At 46.4% G+C, this 23,697-nt stretch overlaps 1 protein-coding gene across 4 annotated transcripts in view; it reads left to right on the plus strand.

Moving 5' to 3' along the window:
* The window catches only part of RAB6A (RAB6A, member RAS oncogene family), a 43,775-nt gene that overhangs the window by 5,804 nt on the left and 14,274 nt on the right, over positions 1 to 23,697 (plus strand). For 2 of the 4 annotated variants that reach the window (XM_058824847.1, XM_058824846.1), the window contains exons 2-3: positions 21,088 to 21,146; positions 23,557 to 23,610. In XM_058824847.1, coding sequence (XP_058680830.1) covers positions 21,088 to 21,146; positions 23,557 to 23,610 — 113 coding nt within the window. Of the gene's footprint in view, positions 1 to 2,420; positions 2,483 to 21,087; positions 21,147 to 23,556; positions 23,611 to 23,697 lie in introns of those variants that run through there. The other 2 variants (XM_058824849.1, XM_058824850.1) reach the window with 2 other exon arrangements.

Genomic DNA, 23,697 nt, shown 5'->3' on the forward strand with positions numbered 1-23,697 from the left:
ATCAAAATGGTGATGGGTTTGACACGTTCATATAAATTATTTATGGAAGCAGTTTAAATGAAAAATGTGTGTCTTGGCAAACAAACAGCAGCAAAATGTGGACTTGCAGTGAAAGTCAAAATTTTCAGGTCTCTTTGCTTGATTTATTTACTGAGCTCACAGAAGTTGACGAGCTAAATGAATTCTTTGTTTTCCCCTCAGCATAAACCGAACTCTTCTGGCTCTTAATATTATGAAAGGCCCAGGGACAGTGAACAATTCCATCAATTATTTTATGTCAGACATTTTCCTTTTATGTTCAAAGCATGTTCTGGAATATTTGAGTGATATTAACCAGAAAAAAGACTTTTTTGTGTGTTTCAGTACAATTTAACTCTTACCCAAATGAAGCCTAGTGCATCGCAAAAAAAGACAATCTGGGAAGCAAATATTGTGTGAAACTGAATGTAAATAAATTCGGGGTGAGCTCTGAGTTGTCAGGCCCCTTGCTTGCTTCTGGCTGCCTCCTGTTGGGTCTGGCAAAGAGGAGTTTTGGGAAGGAAATTCTTATTCAGCTGTCCAGCACAATGCTGCATTTAATTCATTTGACTTCTTAGAGTCAGGGTGTAACTTGCCTGGTTTTTATCCTGGTTTGCATTTCCATTCTGCTGGACCTCTAAACCAGGATGGACATGTGCTGATGTCACCATGGCAGCTGCTGCTGTTTGAGCAAGGAGGGATTTTGGGGCTCCCTTGGAGCAGTCTCTGTGCCTGTCCCCCATGGAGCAGGGATTTTGGGGCTGCCTTGGAGCAGTGTCTGTGCCTGTCCCCCATGGAGCAGGGATTTTGGGGCTCCCTTGGAGCAGTGTCTGTGCCTGTCCCCCATGGAGCAGGGATTTTGGGGCTCCCTTGGAGCACTGTCCCTGCCTGTCCCCCATGGAGCAGGGATTTTGGGGCTCCCTTGGAGCAGTGTCTGTGCCTGTCCCCCATGGAGCAGGGATTTTGGGGCTCCCTTGGAGCAGTGTCTGTGCCTGTCCCCCATGGAGCAGGGATTTTGGGGCTGCCTTGGAGCAGTGTCTGTGCCTGTCCCCCATGGAGCAGGGATTTTGGGGCTCCCTTGGAGCAGTGTCTGTGCCTGTCCCCCATGGAGCAGGGATTTTGGGGCTCCCTTGGAGCAGTCTCTGTGCCTGTCCCCCATGGAGCAGGGATTTTGGGGCTGCCTTGGAGCAGTGTCTGTGCCTGTCCCCCATGGAGCAGGGATTTTGGGGCTCCCTTGGAGCACTGTCCCTGCCTGTCCCCCATGGAGCAGGGATTTTGGGGCTCCCTTGGAGCAGTGTCTGTGCCTGTCCCCCATGGAGCAGGGATTTTGGGGCTCCCTTGGAGCACTGTCCCTGCCTGTCCCCCATGGAGCAGGGATTTTGGGGCTCCCTTGGAGCAGTCTCCGTGCCCTGAGCAGCTGCCAGCATCCCCTGGAGATGGCACCCAGCTATTCTGAGATTCTCAGGCTCGTGGTGTTCTCTCATCCAGACATGTGTAGGTGTTACCAACACACAGAATTAAGGCTTTGCCTTAACTCTGAAGCATATTTGCCCAGAATTGAAAGAGTTATGGAGCAATATTGATGAGCAGTATTTTGTCTTCAGGCAGAAGCAGGAAGGGGCAGCTAAACCTGCTAATGAGAAAATGTCTTAACTTTGAGTTGGTCTTTTCTCTGTCTTGAATTGTGACCCTTTAAACCTCTGTACTATTAACATTTGCACCATACAGAGGAGTGCCATTTATCCTGCTAAGTGACTTTCCTTTAATGCTTTGCTTCTTCAGGAGCAATCAGCGATTGCTGCAGAAAAAACCGACCCACTCCAGCATTTCTGTAATTAATGCAGGGGCCAGTTTATTCCATTCCACTAAAGGCTTCCTGCTGTGCTTCCTGCCCATGCCCCTGTCTAGGTTTGAGTTACAGCAAGTTAATTTTCATCATGTTCTTGATATCTGCAACACAAAGAGAAGGGGGATTAAAACTGGAAAGGAGAGGGGCCCATGGAGGGTGCAGCATCCCTGGCAAAGCTCCAAGCAGTGCCTGATGCAGGATTGGTGAGATCCCTGCCAGTGTGGGCTTTAGGTAGCTGCTGCTGGAGTTGGGAAAAGAGAGTTCTTTTTAACAGGTTGGGACTCTGTAGTAGGAGTCCCAGTAAAATATCTGTATTGTATTTGAATATCTGTATTGTATTTGAATATCTGTATTGTATTTGAGTATCTGTATTGTATTTGAATATCTGTGTCTCGGCCTTGCCCTGATGAGCCCCGGTTGCTCTTGATGGGCTGCAGCTGTGATGTCCTTCACTGGGCTGCAGCTGTGGCCAGTGAAGGTAACTGGGATAAAAGGGGCTGGGCTTGGCCAGGCAGGGACAGCCTGGAGGGAGCCCTGGCTGGGGGGGCTGCAACAGGCGTAGGAAGAAGGTGTCTGAGCTGTGAAGAACTGCCCCCAAGGAATATCACTGAGAAGGTATGGGACTCTAGAAATATGATTGTGACAGTGTGGGACTCTAGAAATATGGAATACAACAAGATAACAGCTGGGCTCCAGTCCTGCAGAGGCTCTGGAGCCCCACAGGAGTGGGCAGGCAGCACTGGGTTAATGTGAGCGCAGCAGTGTTTCTCTGCAGCTTCCTTTTTTAATGGAGATGTTGCCTTTTCTGGAAGGTGAAAATACTCATTCCTGTCCTCCTCTGCTGGTACAGCATTGGCTGTGAGAACTCCTGGTGTCAGTGACTGGAGGGTTTTTTGAGTGGCCTGATGGAAGGAAGGCTTGGTAGAGAAATCTGAACTGGCTGGGTGATGGAGTCATGCAGTGGGTGTCTGAGTGGTGGAGAAGATGGAGAAGGAAGTTCTGGCTCCTTTCTGACTTTCTTCACAACAGTAGGCAAGTATTCATGCTAGAGACTTGCTCCCTTCTTTGTCTTGTCTCTAGCACCTCATTATTTTTTTCCCCTTCCCCTTACTTGATTCTGGAGCAGCTTTTGGGTGTTTTGTCCTTGGCTCACTCAAAATGGCTGCAAAGTCACTTGTGTCCACTTCAAACCCAGGATGGCTCTCCTCAAGCTGGGCTGGTACCACTGACTGGGGTAAAGCCAGAGGTGAATCCTTCAGCAGCAGCTGGACACAGCTGGAAGAGGGGCTGATGGCTGAAGACGGCTGGAGTATCATCACAAGGAAATCCCAACCTTTTTTGTTTGTTTCCTTTTTTTCCCTGACCTTGGAATGCTTTACCAAGAGGATTTCACAGGGTTGGTCTATTCCAGTCTCTCACTGCTGGGCTTACTCACCACTTCTTGTAATTTCTTCTCAGCTTTTCCAGCTGCCCCTTAATATTAAATATTTATGTATTCAAATCATAATTATGTTCCTACTCTTTCTGTTCTTCCAGCTTCCCATTTGTCTGCCCTAGCTGAATTATCTTTGCTTTTTTTTCACTGGGCAGTCATCAGTTTTCTCCACCACTGTACAATCATGACCATAATTCTCTTCCACTTTTTTATTTTTATTTCTGGTTGCTCTTAAACCACAATGTGACTTGAAGAAGAGGATGGTGTTTTTTTTTTTTCCCCTGACACTGCATGAACAGTAGGGAGATCAAACACTTGTGTCCCATAAAATTGACCTCTTTATTTGGATGCTGTTGTGCAACAGCAGACTTGAAAAGAGCTTTTCCCAGTGAAAAAAGCTTTTCCAATCTTGATGTTAAAATATTTCCCCCTCTCTGGTGAAATGCAAAGGGTCCATAGGTTGCCTCTGTTTCTAGGCTTGGTGGACTCTGTACTGTCACAGTGAGTAATTCACAGTTACAAATAAATTCCTTGGGTTTAGAAATTCTACATTTTTGCTTAAAAATGCAAGAGAGATTTAGGAAACTCAAAAGGAGCCTTGTGTGAATTACTACGCTCTGCTTCCAGTAAATCCTGCCATCTAGAGAAACATGTCCCTGGGGGATTGTGTGGCTGATAGTTTAAATTTGGTTGTTTGGTCTGTGCAAGCCTTGCATGGCAGAGATTGGAGATCTGGGTTTGCCTGCCTGCTTCCAGATCCCAGCAAGAGCAAAGGCTTTTTTAGCTTTACCTCTTGCAAACTGGAGGGGGGGAAGAAGTGTCCTACAGGAGATGTTTTTAAGAGCAGCTCCGTGCTTTTCCCTGGATTTGGTGCTTCTCAGCTGCTTGCCTAAGGACTTGAGTTTAGAGCTAACACTTAAAAGCTGGTTTTGGGTAGCCTGAAGACCCCAAAGTATTTTCTGTGCTCATTTATACAAGGAATTGCTCAAGTCAGATACAATTCTTAGAGAATCAATATTACAATTAAATAGGAACTCAACTATTATGTGTCCTTAATATGGAGGAATTGTTCTTCTGGAAAATACTGCTGGAGGAGAGTATTTATTTCAAGATACTGTATCCCAGGTGGAGTGTAGATAATTCTTGTCCGAAGGATCTTCTGCTCCAAACCCAGTTTCTCATATAAACACTTCCTTTTTTTCTGTAGTTGAATCCTTCAATTCCTTCTGGAATATCCATTCATCTAGAAGACATCAGAATAAAACACAAGCAGCACTTGTTCCCTTTACTACTTGCAACCAAATTTCTGCCTTTTAAAGGCTAGCTATTTTTAATTTCAGATGGATATAGTACTTGAATATCTGTAAGTAAAAGAAAAGGGGGAAATATTGTGCTTGGATATCTGTGTCTAGGCCTTGCCCTGATGAGCCCTTGTTGTTCTAGATGGGCTGCAGCTGTGATGTCCTTCCTTGGGCTGCAGCTGTGGCCAGTGCAGGTAACTGGGATAAAAGGGGCTGGGCTTGGCCAGGCAGGGACAGCCTGGAGGGAGCCCTGACCAACAAGCAGAGGAAGAAGAAGGAGTCTGTGCTGTGAAGAACTGCCCCCAAGAAATATATCTGAGAAGGTACAGGACTTTGGAAATATGATAGCAGATGAATATCAGACATTGGGTTTGCAGAGCCTTCAGGCTCTGTGGCTCTTCCCAAGGCATTTGTGAAGCACAGCTGGGAAGGAACGAATTCATTGTCAGCTCCATATGGAGAGGTCAGTGTCTCAGTTTGGAGTAAGTTAGAGGAAGAGGGGAAGATTTTGGAGGAAGAGTTTCCCACTGAAGAGTTGGGAATTGATGTAATGGTTTAACATCCTTTAACTTGGAGCTGTTAATTTGCAGTGCAGTCAGCAGGAGCATGGAATGCCTGCTGGCCTCCATCCTGCCCCAGTTCCCAGGAGAGGAGCTGGGGCAGCTCAGGATCGGGAGGTGTGAAGGAGGAAGGGACAGTGTGGTGTCAGGATATCCTTCCCTGAGCCCTTAATGCCAGGGATTGTAGGATTGTGCTGCTGGCCCCATACAGGTGTCTGAGCAGCCCAGAGCCCGTAGCTCCTTCAGCTGTGCTGCTCTCAGTTGTATGTAGATTTCCATGTTTTTCTTTTCGCTGCTGATTTACGTCCTGAGATATTTCAGGGACGCTGCTTGTAGATTTTCGGCGTTTCTCTTTTCTCTTTGCTCGGCTGATTTATGTCCTGGTGATAGCTCAGGGAATGCCACTTGCTCGGTTTCTCGGCTGTTTAGGCTTCTAAGTTTTCTGCTGCTGTTTTAGGCTGTTTAGGTCCAGGGACGCCACTTGTAAGGTTTTCTGTTTCTGCTGTTTAGGTGGCCTGGAAAGGCCCAGGGATGGCCTTGAAGAGCCGACGCTTCAAAGGACGAGGAGAGACTTCTGATCTTGTCTCGGTCTTGGTGTTTATTAATTGTTTATCTAAAAGATTTTCTTTCAGCCCGACAGAGGTCTGCACAGCAAGCCAGCCATGGGCACACTGCGAGCCCCCGGGGCGGTCACTTATCTTTATACCCGAAGTTACGTGTACAATATTTATCATTTTTCCCCAATACCTTCTACCCTTATTAACCGGTGCACTTTTAGTAATGACCAATCCCAAAGTGCCACCATCACCACAGAAGATGGAGGCCAAGAAGAAGAAGAAGAACAGGACACACCCCAATTCCTCCATCTTACTTCTTTAGACCCCCCTGTACCAAAATCCTAAACCTTGTGTTTTACACTTTAACTAACTTATCCCTTCACCATTCACCCAGTGAAACCTTCCCAGTCCTCATACAGGTGTCGTCTCCTGTGCAGGATCAAAGTCCAGCCACCAGACACTTCTGGCAACATTCCAGGACTCCCGAGCCCCCCAAGGGTGGTCTCGGCCTCTCTGCACCTCCATCCTGAGGTGCTGAGATCCCACAGTTGTACACCCTTTGGGTTTCTGTTGCTAAAACCAAATTGTGGTTGGGGTGTTTTTGGTCCCAAAGCCCGGGGTTCTGTGCTGCCCTGCCCACTCTGTGGTGTCCCTGTGCTGTGTTTGACCCCAGCTGTTTGCCCTCTGCCTGCCAGGGCAGTTCCATCACGTGCACAGACCCCTGTGTGTCCCTGGTTATTGTCACAGCAGTCCCCAGGTGTTCTCCACAGCCATCCCTGCCAGCTCACATCAGCAGATGTTTGCAGGAGAGCTGTGCTTACTGAGGCTACTCCAGGCACTCCTTTCCTTGCAAGCTGAATCCTCATAAGCCAGCTGCATTCACCTTAAATCAGGATTATATTAGCATCTTGTCCAAAGTTGCTTCTGAAGAAACCCTTGCCTGTGTGTCTGCCTGGGGAATGAGTTTGAGGAGCTCCTGTGGAAGCTGTTCTGCACCTCCTGTGTGGAAAGAGCAGAGAACAGCTCCTGATCCTTCCAGTGCTCCCAGGAGATGGTCGGCTGTGGGAATCAGATGGAATCGCTCAGGAGATGGCTATATGCAGCTCTCATCCCCTTCTGTTCTTTTCCTTCTTCTTTTCTCCTTCCCCCAGCAGGAAAATTGTCACACAGTATGAGAGAGCAGAAATTTCTTTGTGGCAGTGTAGGGAGTCAGGAGAGGAAGCATTTGCTTGTTTTGCCACTGGGATAATGGTGCTGGGGAAACATTAGGCAAAATTTAACTGAGTTAAAGGATGGAGGGAAGGGAAGGGGATGGTAATCCCTTGCATTTTAATAGGTCTCCTGAAACTTCTCTAATTCCTCGCTGGAAATGGCTGACTTAGCAGTGCTTGTTGTGCTTTCAAGGGCAAAACATCTTTGGGGAGGGAGCTGGAGCTTGTTCCAAGGGCTCCATTTGGCCAGGGAAGCAGTGCCTGGATTTCCTCAGCTGGATGCTGGCACCTGCTGGTGTAGCCTGCCTGGGGATAATGCTCAGTGCTCAGAGCAGGGAATGTTTCCCTTCAGAAATGCATCCTCAGGTGGCTGCTCCCTGCTGCCTCAGGAATAGAACTCTGAGGAATCAGGAGTGTTTCCATATTGGATGAAGCATTAGCCTATCATTTGCAGTTTATTTAACAGAAGTTACTTTTGGGAAGTGTTCTGTTTGAGGGTTTTTATGCAGATTTCTGTCTAAACTGCCTGTGAATATTGTTTGTTATGGGAACAAATTCTGTGTTAAAGGTATCTAAACCAGAATTTCGTAATTGTTTTCATTGTCTGCTGCTTCTTTCCAAAATGGCTTGGTAGCATTTAGTCTCTGACTTAAATTGAGGACTTGAAGTGGCTGTAAATTTGGAAATCAGTTCAAGGGAACCATCATGCTTCAGGTGATGGAAGAGCTCTTGGCTCCTTCCCCTTTTGCCCATGTGATTTGTGCTTTCCAGAGCCACTCCCCACCCCTCCAAGGTAATGTCTGTCCAGAGTGGCTTAATTACTTTTGTTGCTTCTCCATATGTAGCATTTTATTTCTTTCAGGCCTTTTACAAGCAGATAATTAGGTATTTAAAAATAAAATACGGGGATGTAAAAATTGGATCTTACAAATGTTTAATTACAGAAAGTCTCCTGGTGGGTTTTTGCTCAGTCCTGCACTGGTTTTTAATGGAAAGTTGGAATGATAGAACCTGGATGCAGCTTCAAAAAGTGATTTCATCCCCATGGGCTTTAACTGCCGTCATATATAAAGAGTATTGAGCCGTCTTTGCATGACAGTAATAAAACTTCAGCATTAGGCTCTGAAACTTGATAGGTGAAATTTTTGTGTGAGAAGTGAATGGAATAGATTTTTTTGGATGTGTCTCTAAAATAATTTAATTTGTCTCATTGTGCTTCAAGCAAAACTTGAATGACCTGGGATAAAGTTGAGTTGTTCTGAAATTTCAACCCAAACACTGCAATCCAGCATCCATGCCTTGTCCAGAAATTGAGTTGCTGAGATGGTGCTGAGTTTATCTGGAGTGGTGCTGTTGGGATTATTGGAGCAATAATGAGCAGGCTGTTTTGGGAAGGAGGAAATGTCACCCGCCAGGGTGTCACTAGCCAGGATCTGTCACTGTTCCTCCTTCCTTTCCCCAGTCATCCCCCAAGTCCTCTGCTTCACAAATATGCTATTAGATGTGCTTCTTTTCTCACAGAAATGTGCTTAGAAATATCACCTAACTAAATGCTGGGGATAGGATCCAGTCCAGGTTTGTAATTTGTCTTCCCAGGGTGAAACCCAGTGTTTAAAACCAGAGTGAGGAGTCCAAAAGAGGTGACTTAGCAAGAACTGCTGCTGTTCATCATATTTAGAAAAATAATTTCTGAGATGCAGGAGTAGCTTCCCAGTGACATCTCCTGCATGGAATGTGCTCCTCTTTCCAGTTTGTGCTGCACTTGCCAGCTGAGCTGTTGATCAGGTCCCCCTGGCATTCCTCCACTCACTGCGCCTTGCTCCTGAGCAATTCTGGGTAGACTGTGGTCACATGGACTTCTGGGCTACTAAATCTTCCTTCTTCCTCAGCTCCACAGTCATCCTCACCTGGTCAGAAGGTCCCTGGCATGTGCTTCACAATATTTCCAAGTGCTGCCTTGTGTTACCAAGCTGAGAGTCCTGAGGCTTTTTGTGAGCAGTAAAGATAAAATCCTTTGGAGACTATTTGAAGCCTCATTGGAAGCTATTTTAAAAACCTTAACTATGTAAGATAAGAAGCAAAGCCAAGTCCTCAGGCTGTGGTGAAAAAAAATTCTCGTGAGTCTGTAAATTTTGAAGTTTTTTTGCATTCCTGGCAAATGAGAGACTGCAGAGAAGCCTTTGAAATGTAAAGGTGGCCTGTGAGTACCCTTTAGTTAATGAGCCAAGTGATATCCATGAGAACATGAGTGTATCCCCCACAATTCCTGTTCTCTGGTCAAACTCATCCCCGTGGAAGTGAGAGGCATCCTAGTGTGGATTTCCCTCCCAGCCACTGTAGCGTAAATCTTATCTATCCACTGCAAGGGGCCAAGCTTTGTGCCCTGATGCTGTGACATAGCATGGGACACAGCTGGAGATGTCTTTTGGCTTTTCCATGCTTTTGTCACACTTGTCCTGCACCCCTTAGGAGTGAGAATTGTTGGGGCCTTTCCTTTAGGTGCTTTGTCTCATCCCCTACAGCTTGGGCAAAATTCTTGTGCCTCCCTGTTCTTTTGTTTTCCTTATCTGCACAACTCCTCCAAATCTTGATCTTCTGGTTGCTTTATCTTGGGTTGTTCTCTCTGATGTGAATGAAGCCACGTTTACCACACAGTGCAGCAACTGGCGCTGTGGGATTCCCTTCCTGCTGTTCCCTGCAGTTCCAGGTGTTCATGTTTCATTTCCCCCATGGCAGCATTTGGGTTTCAGCTCTTCACAGGATTCCAAGGCTCCTCCTCCAAGCCGAACCTCTTGCTTTGCCTGGCCATTGGAAGTTGAAGATGGTTTCTGGTTTCCACACCAGTTTAACCTAAACTAAATGTAGAAAACCCACCAAGCATTTCAGAAATGGGCAGGACTTGACTTCAGCCATATTTAATCAGAATATTTGCCCCTTCTGTGTGAAGCGATGGGAGGCTCAGCACTCTGAACATGAGAGATGGCAGCTGTTCCTGCAGCAGCAAACTGGGAGTCTGGCTCCTCCCGTGGCATTGTGTCACTTATCCTGGGGGAGGAGAGCTGGGATTGCCTGGAGGTCTTCCACTTGTGCCACTCCTTTTGGCTCTGTTGCTTTCAGAAACCTTTCAGACTGTCAAAATAGCATTGGTTGTTACAGGCTTGGCTTGGGGTTCCTCTGCAGCAAAGCAAACAAGAGGTTTCATCTCTAGAACATAAGGTGTAGGTTTTAAAATGAATTTTTGTAGCTGTGCTTAGGAGGTAGCATTTCCATATTTTACTATACTGACAGAGTAATTGAATTGTTATATTTAATAGATCTATTCCAACCCTGTTCAGGGTTGACTCTTGTCTATCCTTTTTTACAGTGGGATGGTAAAAAACACCCCCAATTTTATGTGAAAACTTTTCATTGTTTAAAAGAACTCCAGGGTGTGATTTTGAGTCAGAACCAGAGGCTGACCCCTTTTTACTGTTTCATTTCTTTGTGGCTGTGACTGAGCAAACAGAACAAGATTTGTTTGCCTTGTGCTCTTTCATTTATTTCCCATTTTGGGAGGAAGAGTCAAGCTAATTACTGACAAAACCCACAAGAATTAATGAAGCTATTTATCACTGGGTATTTTTGTCCCTGTCACAAGGCTTGGTGCAGATCCCAAAGGAAGTCTTGCCTGTGCGTTAATAATCAGGGATATTGTTCTACTTTTATCAACTCTGCCAGTGCTGATTAGGATTTGCTTAGTGGGAAGGAGTTCTCAGTTTGTCATTCAACTTGTAATGAGTCTCCACACATTTTTATTCATCTGTGTGATCCTTTCACATCCCAAAATGCTAAGAGGAACCTTTCCCAGTTTTATGTGTCCAGGCTGTGCCTTCTGCCTTGGGACCAGTGATGATCAGTCTTAACTTGTGCCTCAGTTTATTTCTGAGAAATACAGATACCAGCTAAAACTAACTGGCATCTCCCTCAAGAAATTCTAAAGGATTCTAAATTGCCTGCACACAGCTAACAGGCTGGTGTTGCCTCAGAAAAAGATGGATAATACAAAATACTCTCTTCTGCCTCTTCCTTTTCCCTTTAGCTACTGCTGAGCTTTAAACACAAGTGACAATTCTTTGCCTCTCTGGCTGGTTTTAAAATGCCTGGGGACTGCATAAAATGCATCCATATGGCACTGAATGCTTGGATCAGGGGCAGGGCAGGCTTTTTTCTGCTTGTCCTTCAATGTGGAGCTGCCAGCTGTAAAACCCTCCTGGGTTTTTACATGGTGGGAATGGCTGTGTAAAAGGAAGGATCCTGCTCACATCTCTTGCACTGGCAGAGGTACTCTTGGGGTTCCCTTGAGGAAGGGAAGTTCCACCTGAGCTGTTTGGAATGAAGATGCCAACAGGGAGCTTGGACAGGATGACCTTTAAAGGTCTTTTCCAACCCATCCCGTTCTGTGGGAACTCTTTTGCCAAATCTTTAAAGCAAACTGCAGCAGTGTACAGCAGGAACTATACATGTATGCTGCAGGATTAGGAATAAAATGAAAATGTTCTCATTTAAGGGAGAAGAGAGCAGGTTTTTTAATAACTTTAACTAGCTCTGCAGTTATAAGTTACAGAGAGATGTTCAGCTAGATTTAATCCCAAGTGCTTGTCTCTATCCAGATGTATGTCTAATCTAAAGCAAGGCTGAGAGCTTCAAATTTAAGACATAAACCAGCTTTGAACTGGTAGATTTTGAAAAGCATCTCTTGGGAAGAAAGAAAATAAATAAATCTTTGATTTCTGCCTTGGATTGAATTTGACTGAAAAGTTGGGGAGTGGGGTTACAGGCCCTGCTGGGCACTGCTGTCAGCAACACCCTGGGAAAAAAGCACTTTCTAGGTGAGAAAAGTGCATCAGCCTCCATTTCCTTCTGTCTGTGATGAATTATTGTGGAAAAGAACCCTGTGAGTGTGCTCTGAGGTGCCCAAAGAGAAGAATGAATGAGAATTAATGAGCTTTTCAGGCTAACACATATTTTCATAGGCATCTTTTTTATAAGGTAGTTACTGAAGTGTTAATCATTTTATTACTGGTTGTTGTAGATAAGGGAGTAATTGGTCCCTTTTTGTACATGATGGAAATGCCTGACAGGCAGGGGCAGGCATGAAAACTCTTGTTTCCATGGATTATTGCCCAGAGAGATTGACTGGGACTGAAACCCCTTTGCTCTGATGGCTACTGGGTGGCAACAAAATTCTGTGTCGTATTTGCTTCTCAGCAGCAAGGGCAGGTCTTTAAACAGGATCCCAAATGTGTGTGAAACTTCATTTTTGGCATGGCTTGAAATGAGTATTATGAATTTCTTGTAGAGGCCATTGCAGATGAGCCTTTGGTGGTGGCCTGGGAGAAGGGCTGGGTGTCAGTGTCCCTGTCCTGGGTGACAAACAGGGCTGGGTGTCAGTGTCCCTCTCCTGGGTGACAAACAGGGCTGGGTCTCAGTGTCCCTGTCCTGGGTGACAAACAGGGCTGGGTGTCAGTGTCCCTGTCCTGGGTGACAAACAGGGCTGGGTGTCAGTGTCCCTGTCCTGGGTGACAAACAGGGCTGGGTGTCAGTGTCCCTCTCCTGGGTGACAAACAGGGCTGGGTCTCAGTGTCCCTGTCCTGGGTGACAAACAGGGCTGGGTCTCAGTGTCCCTGTCCTGGGTGACAAACAGGGCTGGGTCTCAGTGTCCCTGTCCTGGGTGACAAACAGGGCTGGGTGTCAGTGTCCCTCTCCTGGGTGACAAACAGGGCTGGGTGTCAGTGTCCCTGTCCTGGGTGACAAACAGGTTTGGGTGTCAGTGTCCCTCTCCTGGGTGACAAACAGGGCTGGGTGTCAGTGTCCCTCTCCTGGGTGACAAACAGGGCTGGGTCTCACTGTCCCTGTCCTGGGTGACAAACAGGGCTGGGTGTCAGTGTCCCTCTCCTGGGTGACAAACAGGGCTGGGTGTCAGTGTCCCTCTCCTGGGTGACAAACAGCTCTGCTGCTCTTTGAGGACATTGCCCCGAGCCTTGAGGAGCTGCACTTCCCTGTTTTCCTGGGGCTGTAATGAATACAGCAGATGATTTTGCTAAGAGTTACACCAAAAACTAAGTTCTACCCTCTGTCTGGGTATGACAAATAAGAGAAATGCAGGATGAGGCAGCTTTTTTCACATGCCCAGAGTTTCAAGTGGTGCTCCTGTGCAAAGGGCCTGGCTCGTTCCTTTGTATCCCGTTCCTGCAGCCCGTGGGGCCGAGCTGCAGATGATGCCAGCCATCCCCGGAGCAGCTCTGTGTGTTCATCTGCTGGGTAGGTGTCGTTCCTTGTTATTCCCTGTTACATCGAGCCGGTTCGCTCCGCTGCGTGCTTCCCTTCCCGCTGCTCTGCACCAGACACTCATAAATATTCATGAGCGCTTCCCACCAGCCCTTTAGGCTCCTCTCCCTGGCTCAGGGTCTGTTCCAGTTTGCTAAGTGCAGCTTTTTTTACCCGTGCTGGGGAGCTGAAGGCTGATGTCACACTTCCTCCTTTAGGAACTTGCTGGGATGTTGAGGCTTTAAAAGGTTGAGCTCAGAAATTCTCCCATCACAAAGAGCAGACTGAAGTTCAAGGCACCTGATTGTCACAGGGTGAAAGGAAAATGGAAGTTTCCTCAGCAACAGCAAAATTCTGGCTGTGTGGTTTTTTTTTTTTTATTTCATTAAATGAGTAAAACTCATCTCTCCACCTTCAGCTGTCATAAAGCTGTCTCATATTGCTTTGAAAAGTCCAGTCCAGATAGAATCTTTGTAAGGACCAGGGGAATTGAATTTACAATGAGCAAATAATCAACTTTTTGTTCAGGATCTCTCAATACTTTAAAATACTTAGGGCTATGTACGGAGGGCAGAGGAAAGAGGCCACTTTATTTTGTATTATATTTATGAAATACTATATAATATTATCTATTATAACCAGTGTTATTCCATTGAGCACATGTTGGATCTCGTTAAATCCATCCCCATTTTGTGTGGAACACTGGGACAGGGCTATTAGTGATCATCTGGAAAGGGGTTAAAATCTAGGTTTAAAAAACCAATTTAATTTTAAGAGGCTCAACACTCTCCCATGAATCACAGAATCCTGGAATGGTTTGGGTTGATAGAGACCTTAAAGATGATCCAGTGCCATGTCAGGCCTGTCCAGCCTGGCCTTGGATTCTTCCAGGGCATCCAAATGCTTCAGGATTACCTGGAGCTTCTAGAAGCCTCCCTTGTGCTCTGGTTGGTTTCTGTAGAGCTTTTAATTGTGATTGTTTCTTCTGCAAATAGTCTTTGAATAACTGTGGTGATGGCTGAGAGGAGTTACTTCTTATGGCACTGTCAAGTGCTGGCTAAGAGATGGAAATGAAAAACAGGGCAAGGCCAAGTGCACCTTTCCCTGGAGCCCAGCAGGGCTGAGCAGGCTGCCCTGGGAATGGAATTGGGTGTGGGAGTGCTCCACTGCCAGTCCCTGTGTTTCTGTGTGTTTTCTCCTCTGCTCTGTGGGTACAGGCCAGCCATTCTCAAATTGAGAGCTCCAGGCTGCCAGCAATGCCTGAAGCCAAAGTAATTGATCCAGGACTGTATCAAACAGTTTTCAATAGTGCTTTTAATTAAAAGGCAAAATAAAGGCTTTGTTGTGGTGGTGACCTGAAAAGAGATGAAGGACTGGCAGGGATTCATTGGTCTGGAAAGGCCAGCTGCAGTTGTTTGATGTTGTTATTGATTGTGTCTGCCTTTCTAGGGTTCCTTTCCGAGGTAGGATGCCATAAAGCCTCCAGAAATCAAGTGCCAAAACCCCTTTGGAGGTGGCTGCTCTGCTGCTGCCTGTCCTCCCTTCCCCTGCAGCCATGGACAAGCTGCTGCCAGCAGCATCCTTGGGGCTGTTTGCCATTGCAGGAGGCTCAGAGCAGGTTCTGCAGCCTGTGTGTAGGTTCTTGACTTATTTTGGGGCTGAGGTTTGCCATGTGGGTGTTGTTTGTAGCCCTGTGAGAGCTGCGGGATCCCCATTGCTGGAGGGATTTAAAGCCCTGGGGATGCAGCACTTGGGGCCATGGGTTAGTGATGTTCTTGGCAGTGCTGGAGGAATGGTTGGCCTCCATAGTCTTGGAGGGCTTTCCCAACCAAAATGGTTCTGTGATTTATTTCCATGCACTTCAGGAATATCCTTGTGGATGCTACAAAACATGTCCTGAGCTGCCAAAGAAGCACCTAAATACCAATATTTGGCACCAGCACGTTGTGTGCAGGCTCCTCACCGCTTCTGTGGGAGCCAATGCAGCTGCAGATGTCCTTTGGCAGACAATAAATATTGATGCTGGTAAAAGACAAGGGCTGGAGCTGCTGGGATTTGAGGGGCTTTGTGCTCAGGGGTGCTCCCTGTGCCCTCGGAGCCGGCACATTCCCCATCCCTGCTTTCATTTCCCTTCCTCATCTCCCTGTTTGATCTCTGCCACCAGCTCCAGGCCATTGTTTGTTCCTCTTGCAGTGAGTATCAAACCCAGAATCAGCCAGAGTCAAGGTGAGTTGTTCTCTGGGAGGAATGAAATGAAATATATTTAAGGTAGAAAGTGATGGAGCACCTCTTGAATTCAAAAAGCAATATACAGCAAACCTAAATTGTCCCTGTTTTTCTGGGTCTTGTTTCCCTGTAACTCTCTGGATATTCTACATTAATTTCCTAAACAGAATTTTAAATAATGAAGCACATCTCTACAGTATAATTTATAACCTAGATCTTTACTAGGCTGGGAATAAATTATCTTAAAAGGAGCTGTTTGAACCATTTTCTTTATACTACTTAGAGGGGTCCATGCATGGATTTAAAGAAGGTTTGTATTTTGCAGGCTTTCTGCTAATTTTAGTTTTTCTTGATCTTTCAAAAAAATGAGGGCTTAAATCTGTAAGGAATTGGCTCAGGTGGTCCTTTGGTCTGATCTCATGTCCCATCAGGAAAGAAATGGCAGAATAAAATAGGTTTGACAATAGAGCAGGAGTGGAATCAATAGGGAAAAAAATCAGGGTAAAAAAACCTTTAATTAGAGCGAGGAGATGAGACCTCCTCACCTGTGGCTGTTGCCTCTGCTCCCTGGGGCCAGGCTGGGTGCCATCCTCCAGGTTCCTCATGGGACTGAGACACATTTCACCTGCCTGGAATCCCTTGGGTGGATGCAGTCTGCTGGCTCTGCCAGCGCCTTGGGTCATGAATGAGTTTGGTGTCTTGCTTTCAGGGAACCAGGTGAAATTTCCATGGCTTGACAGCAAACAGCAGGGGAGGATGGGGGGTGTTTTTAAATTTTTTTAAAGAAGCTGCTTTAATCCCTTTAATACAGCATTTCTGTTTGCAGTGCTGGGAGTGACGTACCTAAAAATATTTTTACTGGCTCACACAGATCAGTAAAAGTCAACTGTGTGCATCTTCCTTTTGGGGCTGCTTTTTAAACACAAATCTAAAAATGGTTTTGAGGCATTCATAATTCAGTATATTGTTTTTAGCAATGCTTTTCCTTTTCGTGCCTTGGGTGTTTTTTTTTTTTTTTTTTCCCACAGCAAAATAATTCCAGTGAAGATTTTGAGGTGAGCTTAGGTATGAAAGTTGTAGTGTCACTGGGGTTTATCCTTCAATTAGATCTGAAAGGAGTCCTGCAAAGGGCGAGTGAAATTTGGGGATTACACAGTGAGGAGAAGGCTTTGCTCTTCTTCCTCCCTTTAGCTCTGGCTTTCAGCAGGTTTGATCTCTTGGCCAAGGCTGCTCCTGAGAGCTGGGAGAGGCCAGGGACAGCTTTCCACTTGAACAGGCTGGATGTGCTGATCACCTTTAAGGTTATTTTGCTTTCAAGATAATTCTTGGGGTTTTTTCCTGATTGCTGATGCTTTGAAAGTTGTAAACAACCACTAGGATGAAGTCAGTGACTTAAGTGTGGCTTCTCCAGAAGAATCCTTGGCGAGGTTGTGAGTGTGATGTGCCTAAAATGAGGGGGGGATGTCAGTCTCCTCCTTGTGCATCACCCAGTCCAGGTGGCACAGTCCCAATTACTTTTCCTTGCAGGTCACTCCTGGCTGGTGCCTGAGCCCTTTGCAGATTCTGGCAACAAAGGACGTTGTAATCCCGTGCTGGTGCTGGCAGGGAGGGGTTTGTGTTACCTCAGGGCTCTGGGCCCTCCTCCCCAGAGCCACCGTGGATCTGTGGCACTCTGGGGCTGCTGCTGGGCACACAGATGTCCCCAGGAGCAGGACAGAGGCAGCCTGCAGGAATCAGATGGAGTGACCTTGGAGTGTCTCCAGGGCTGCTGTGGGATCAGAGGGGCTGGAAGCACGAGATCAGCGTATTGATTCCCTCCTGCAGCTGAGTTCTCTGTGAAATCCCTGCCAGGCAGTGGCTGCAGGCTCCCAGGCAGAGGGCATCGATCAGGGGCCCTCCAGGAGCTGGAGCCTTGGAATTCAGCCCCTCCTGCTTCATGGCAATGCCTCTGATGGCATCTTCACCACTTCCCCTCAGTCATCTTTGGGCACTTGGCTCTTTGCTGCCACGGTTCAGGTGCTGATTCAGGAGGGTGTTGGTGTTTGGGCATCTACCGGTTTCTGTGCTGAACCAATGATCAAACCTTTCCTTTTAGCAGTCTCCTAATTTTATATATCAGAACAGCCAGCTTCTTGTCCCAGAACATAGGGGAACACTACAGCCTTGCAGAATTCACGGCCATGGGGTGAGCAGCCAGTTCATGATGGGAGCCACCAGGTCCAGATTGTTCCAGAGCTGATCCAGCTGAAGAAAACCATCTCAGCAAGTCAGATCTGAGCTTAAAACTTCCTGTGGGAGCTGGATCCCTTCAGAAGTGAACATTGATAGGTGATAGCAGGTGCTCTGGGGGCTGGAGCCAGGATGGGAGACCTGGTTGTTCACTTGGAGAAGTCTCCAGGGAGAGCTGAAAGCTCCCTAAAGGGGCTCCAGAAGAGTTGGAGACGCTCTTGGGACAAGGGATGGAGGGACAGGACGCAGGGAATGGCTTTCCACTACCAGAGGGCAGGGCTGGATGGGATATTGGGAATTGTTTTCTGGGAGGATGCTGAGGCCCTGGCACTGCCCAGAGAAGCTGTGGCTGCCCCTGGATCCCTGGAAATGTCCAAGGCTGGCATGGATGGAGCTTGGAGCCACCTGGGACAGAGGAAGGTGTCCCTGTTGGGGACAAGGAGTTGGGATGAGCTGGTGTTCAAGGTCCCTTCCAACCCAAAACATTCGAAGAATTTATAATCACAGCAATCACTCAAGCAATGGTGTGTGAGGCACAACGGTGTGATCAGGAGCTGTTTGATGTGGATTTTGTTGGATGGACAGCTGGAAGGAGTCAAGAACTCATTTGGTGAAACCATTTTTCAGCCTCTTAATGACAGAAAAATGTCCAGAATGGCAGGCTTGGTGTTGAACCAAATGGTTTCTTTGGTTAATTACTTATGGATGTCAATTCCTAGAGTGGAATGGCATTGACAACTCTGCATGCCAGGGGAGGGAGGAGAATCCACTGCCCAGCTGAATAAGTGATGTTGAAGTTCAGTTGCCTCAATTTCCCAGTTCTGTGCCCTTCCTGCTTGGGTTGCGGCTGGGCTCAGCTTTTGGCTGTTAGAGCTTAATCTACAGAGGGAAAAGTGGCTGCAGACAGCTTTCCCTGAGCAGCAGGTCACTCCTGCCCCTCCCCTCTCAGCTGCTTGCTGTGAGCTCTGCAGGCTGCCTGGATTTTGGCCACAAAGTTCCTTCTCAGCTCCTGAATTGTTTGAGATTTCCCTTTGCTTCCTGTAGCTGTCAGTGTGTCCAGTCAAAGCAATTCCCATTCCCAGCATTTCCTCCCCACCTCTGTCCCTCAAGGATGTGATATTGACCTTTTCCTTGGGTTTGTTCCAGCAGCATACCAGGAATATTTTGCCCTACAGGATATTTATTGCGTTGCTGACTAATGCTGCCCTGGACGTGCTTGTGTGTGGAAATTTTTCCAAGAGATTAAATTAACTCACTAGGTTAAAAACAACCCCAAACCAACATCTTAATGAAACAAAGCTGAAGTCTTGAGTGTCTTATCTGTTCCTTGGGCTGTGACCCCTGGATTACTTATCCAGTTGTTTCCCATCTGGATTTTAAGCAGCTGCTTGTTCTTGTCTCTGGGTATTACCTTGTTCTGCTTCTCCCTGCTGGGCTTCATTGCCTCCTGAGGTTGTTTTGGCGTTTTCCAAGATGAATTTGAATTCTGAATCTGTGCCCTCCTTTGCTTGCAGTCACTCCCAAATTATTGCCTTCTGGGAATTTGAGGAACATACAGCCAGCAAGGCAGAGCAGAAATTAGGGGTACAGTGGGAACTGTGGGCTTTCATTCCTGCCAGCATTTCTAAAAGGAGTCTCTTTGGGTTTTTTAAAAGGAGGAATGGCAATGCCTCAGTGTTCATGGAATTAAAGCGGTGAGCAGTTGGTGTTAATGCCATCTTGATCTGCTGCCTGTCAACATAAACCTGGGTCTGTTCAGAGAAGAGATGCCTTGGAACTCAGTCCATTAGGATGCTCTCTCCAAATGTTGGTTGAAGCAGATACTGAAATATAAACAAGCCAAGCAGTACGTTATTTCTCCCCTCTTTTTGTGAAATGAGTGAAGATAGTGTAGGGAGGCTCCAGGAATAAACAGAATATTTTTATATTTCATGATTTGTGGACAGATCCCCTCCAAGACATGTCACTCAGAAGGGAAGAATTTTCTGGAACACTTCATTGTCCTTCAGGGGCTGTGAGTTACCAGAGCTAATTTCCTGGGTGAGACTGGGCCTGTGAGGGGTTAAATGTGGCTCTTTGCATCAGTGGCCACGTGAGGAAAACCAGCAGCTTGTTTGTGATGCTGCAGATCAATTCCTGGGGTTCAGGAGGGGATTGGCTTTGCTTGCCTGTGTCTCCTGAGGGCCTGGAATGAATCCCTCCTCCCTCACAGCACATCCATGGGACAAATCTGAGTGAGGGATTCAGGAATCATTCCCATCTGGGATGTGCTGCTTCTGAAAACCTACTCAGTGCAGGGAGTATTTGCTCTGCCGTTGTGAAGGAGCTTTTTAACTTGCTGGGAAACAGGATTCTGCCTCCAGAGCAGAATATGTTAGAAATTCATGTGGGAATTCAGATTTTGGCTTGGGAGAATCTCATCTCTCTGAGGCTGTCTGCTGGGTTCCTGTTTGTTTAGCCCTTTTTCAGAGTTAACTGAAAATGAAAATGCTGCTTAATTTGGGCGCTGGAGATTTTGGTGACATACTTATGGTAATACCTAAAACAAACAAACAAAACCCTCCAAAACTCACCCAGAAATCACAGAATGGTTTGGGTTGGAAGGGACCTTAATCTTGCCTTAAATCCCTGTGTTCACTGGATGGCCACCCTGGCAGAGAACTGAAATCCTTGGGATATTGTTTGGAGAAGACAAGCTCTGCCTTGAGCGCTCCTTTTCATCTTTTATTTGCACATGCAGTGTTTGTGTCCAACTCAAGTCGCACAGCTCCTCTCCTCTGCCTATGGGAGGTGGCAAATTCCAGCTGCAAGGAGGGTGGGAAAAACTCTGGGATGCACCCCTGAGTTGCTTCCTGAATAACTGGCCTACAATTAAGAGCATTTCTGCACATTATAATGAGGCAGCTGGGGATGTTCCAGTTCCTGGGGATCTTGCTGATCCCTCCAGGTGAAGATGCAGGAGGAGGAAAAAGCCTTTAAAGTATGAGTTAGGCTGTGGTGTTTGTCTTAGAGGAGTAGAAAATAAGTGTTGTGAGGATGATGGGGTCTGAAAGTGAGTAAATCCCATGTTTTATGAGTGAGAAGAGCTTTTTGTTGCTCATAATTTGTTACGGGGGCTGTTAAGGTCATTCAGTGGAACCAAAATTACACAGAACACTGAAACTAATTTTCATCTCAAATCACAAATATTTAAGAGCAAATCTGATGGTTGGGAATGATACAGGGGGAAAGAAAAGTGACTTTACAGTTGTAAAGTCAATAACTGCTCTTGTCCTTGCAGGAAGTTTAAGTGCACACAATGGATCTGTTGGACACAGTAAACCATTTTTAAATCACTTGCTTAAACCTTGCTCTGAAATTGGTCTTTGAATCAGTGGTTTTTTCTCTTCTTTTAGTGGGGAAGACTTCCTTGATCACCAGGTTCATGTATGACAGCTTTGACAACACCTACCAGGTAAGTGAATCCATATTTTTGTCTTGTGTAAGACTCCTCTGTTGCCGTGTCTTCCATTGCAGGAAAAGTCATTCCAGACAAGTTGGGGCACTGACCAAGGAATTGCCAACTGTAAATTCTTAATTTTAATCACCAGCTAGAGTGACACTTCTGGGTTGGATTCTGCTCCAGGAGTTTACAGGATGAGCTGTGGAATGTTCTAAAGGAATATCCAAGGCACATCCAGGGAACAGCAGTTGTTAAATCTGCCAGGGTTTGCTTTTTCTCCCCACCATTTTCTATCAGACAATCACAAATCTAATCCCTGTGTGTGAATAACATAACAGGTACCCAGGTCTTTTAAACAAGTTGACACAAGCTAGAAAACATTATATTTTTAAAAAAATTAAGATGCTTAGAAAGCAATTTTACAAATGAGCACTGTGCAGCCCAGGAGAACAGTCAGCGTTGCCCACTCCCAGAATTCAGCATGAGCTGACAATGTGGTGAGATATGAGAGTGTTTCGGTTTCCTGAAGTGTCTCCTCCAAGCAGAACACGTTTCATGACTTGGTTGCAGTTGGTGATGTTCTGGATACAGAAACTGAGAAAAATCTGGTGCCTGGGAAGGTTTTTTAGGGGGTTGGGAGGAGGAGATAACAGGAAAAAAAAAAGGAAAACGTGATTCTCCTGTTCCTCAGTGTCTAGTCAAGGATCTCATTGAACTGAGAGATTCCCCTGCTGCCTCCTTCAGTAATTCCTCCTTGCTGCTGCTAGGAAAAATGGGATGGGGAGTTGTCCCTGAGCTGTGGGAAGAGCCGTGTTTCCATAGTGTGGGAGGGCTGGAGCACACATCACTGCTCCCTCCCATGTTCCTCCCACTGTAATTACATGGACATTGAAGGCAGTTCTTTTATTTAAACTGGGATTTCATCCCTTCCCCAGTATTTTTCTTTTAGGAGAGCTCCTTTTCCTTACTGAGTTTGTGTCCCAGTTCTTCTTGAGGAGGTTTCACCCTGTGTGCTTTAGGGCATCACCATGGAAAGGTGGTCTGATGTAATACATGAAATGATTGTAAAACCAGTGAGTGGCATTTACAACAGTGAGAAATCCTAAGGGCTTCCAAGACAACTTGGATTTAGGCATCAGTGCTGCCTGCCCAGTTTGGGTGTTAGGGACTTGGGTCAGAGCCATTCATCCAAACCTCTTGGTTTTCCTGGAGTTGTGCCTGAGGTGGGGCCATACCTCCTAGTGGGTGCTGTGGCTGGAAGAAGGAACCAGTCACAAAAGCTCCAGGAATTTGGCCAAAATCACACTGCCTGTTGGTGTCAACCCAAACCAGACATTTTTGGATGCCCAGGATTGGCTAGAGACCCTGAGACCTCAGTATTAATGCATCTGATCATGGGTAGCTGGAGCAGGAGGTGAGTTCAGGGATGATCTGCTTGTTCTGGACGTTTCTGGCACATTTTGAATGCCTGTTTTTCTGAAACCTATAATTTGAACATGGGCTCTTTATGTTCAGCTGTTAAAAATAGAAAGCTGCCATTTAGAAAAATCCATGCTGTGCATTGGATTCCTTCTGCTCGCTGCTGGATGAGAGCAATTCAGCTGTGTCCCTCTGTCTTGTCAGTAAGAACTTGCTGTGCTGTGCCAGAAACCCAGACACCTGGAATAAAACCATGTGATTGGAGGGGTTTCTTTTACCAGGAGTCATTCCCCTCCTCCGTGGATGTGCTGGGAATGGTTTCCTTTGTGCTGTGGCCCCACATCTGTTTTAGTAAAAGTCTGGTGTATTGGGCATGCTGGGATCAACTCCTTGATAATGCAGCTTCCCTGTTGTGGTAGGACAGGCTGGGGGAGGAGAAGGCTCCAGGGAGAGCTCAGGGCCTGAAGTGGCTTGAGGAGAGCTGGAGAGGGACTGGGGACAAGGCGTGGAGGGACAGGACACTGGGAATGGCTCCCACTGCCATTAAAATGTTCTCCACTGGTGTTGGGAAGTTTGGGTGCAGCTTTGCTGCTTTACGATGAACCAAGCTTTAGTTAGGGATCATGTAGGTGTCTGCCTTGATCTGCTTGGAAGAGTGAAGATCCATGGAAATATGTGGCACTTGGGTAGAAGGCAGTGTGCCCACCAATCTTGGTTTAGCTGGGGGACACCAGTTTGTCACATGCATTGAAATCCCTGCTGCTACCCAAATAAATGTGTGATGAAACTGTCAATATGCCCCAAGTCAAGCTTAAAACCTTTTGTGCTTTAAGGAATTGTTCTGGTGGTGAATATATTAAACAAATTGATTATTGAATTAAGCTATATCTTAAAAACAAGAAACCAAACCTGTTTTCTTGCGGCTTCTGCTGCTCTCCTGAAAATCACTGCAGGTGTTCTGACATTTTTTTTACAAGCTCTTGGTTTTGTCATCTCTTTCCAGGCAACAATTGGCATTGACTTCTTATCAAAAACCATGTACTTGGAGGATCGAACAGTGAGTAAGATTTTGTTGCTTTTCTCTATGAACACTAGAAACGAGGACCAGCATCTGGTTTTGTGCAGCCCACACTTGTGAGATCAC

Source organism: Ammospiza caudacuta, chromosome 2, assembly GCF_027887145.1.
Source record: "Ammospiza caudacuta isolate bAmmCau1 chromosome 2, bAmmCau1.pri, whole genome shotgun sequence".
NCBI classification, from domain to species: domain Eukaryota; kingdom Metazoa; phylum Chordata; class Aves; order Passeriformes; family Passerellidae; genus Ammospiza; species Ammospiza caudacuta.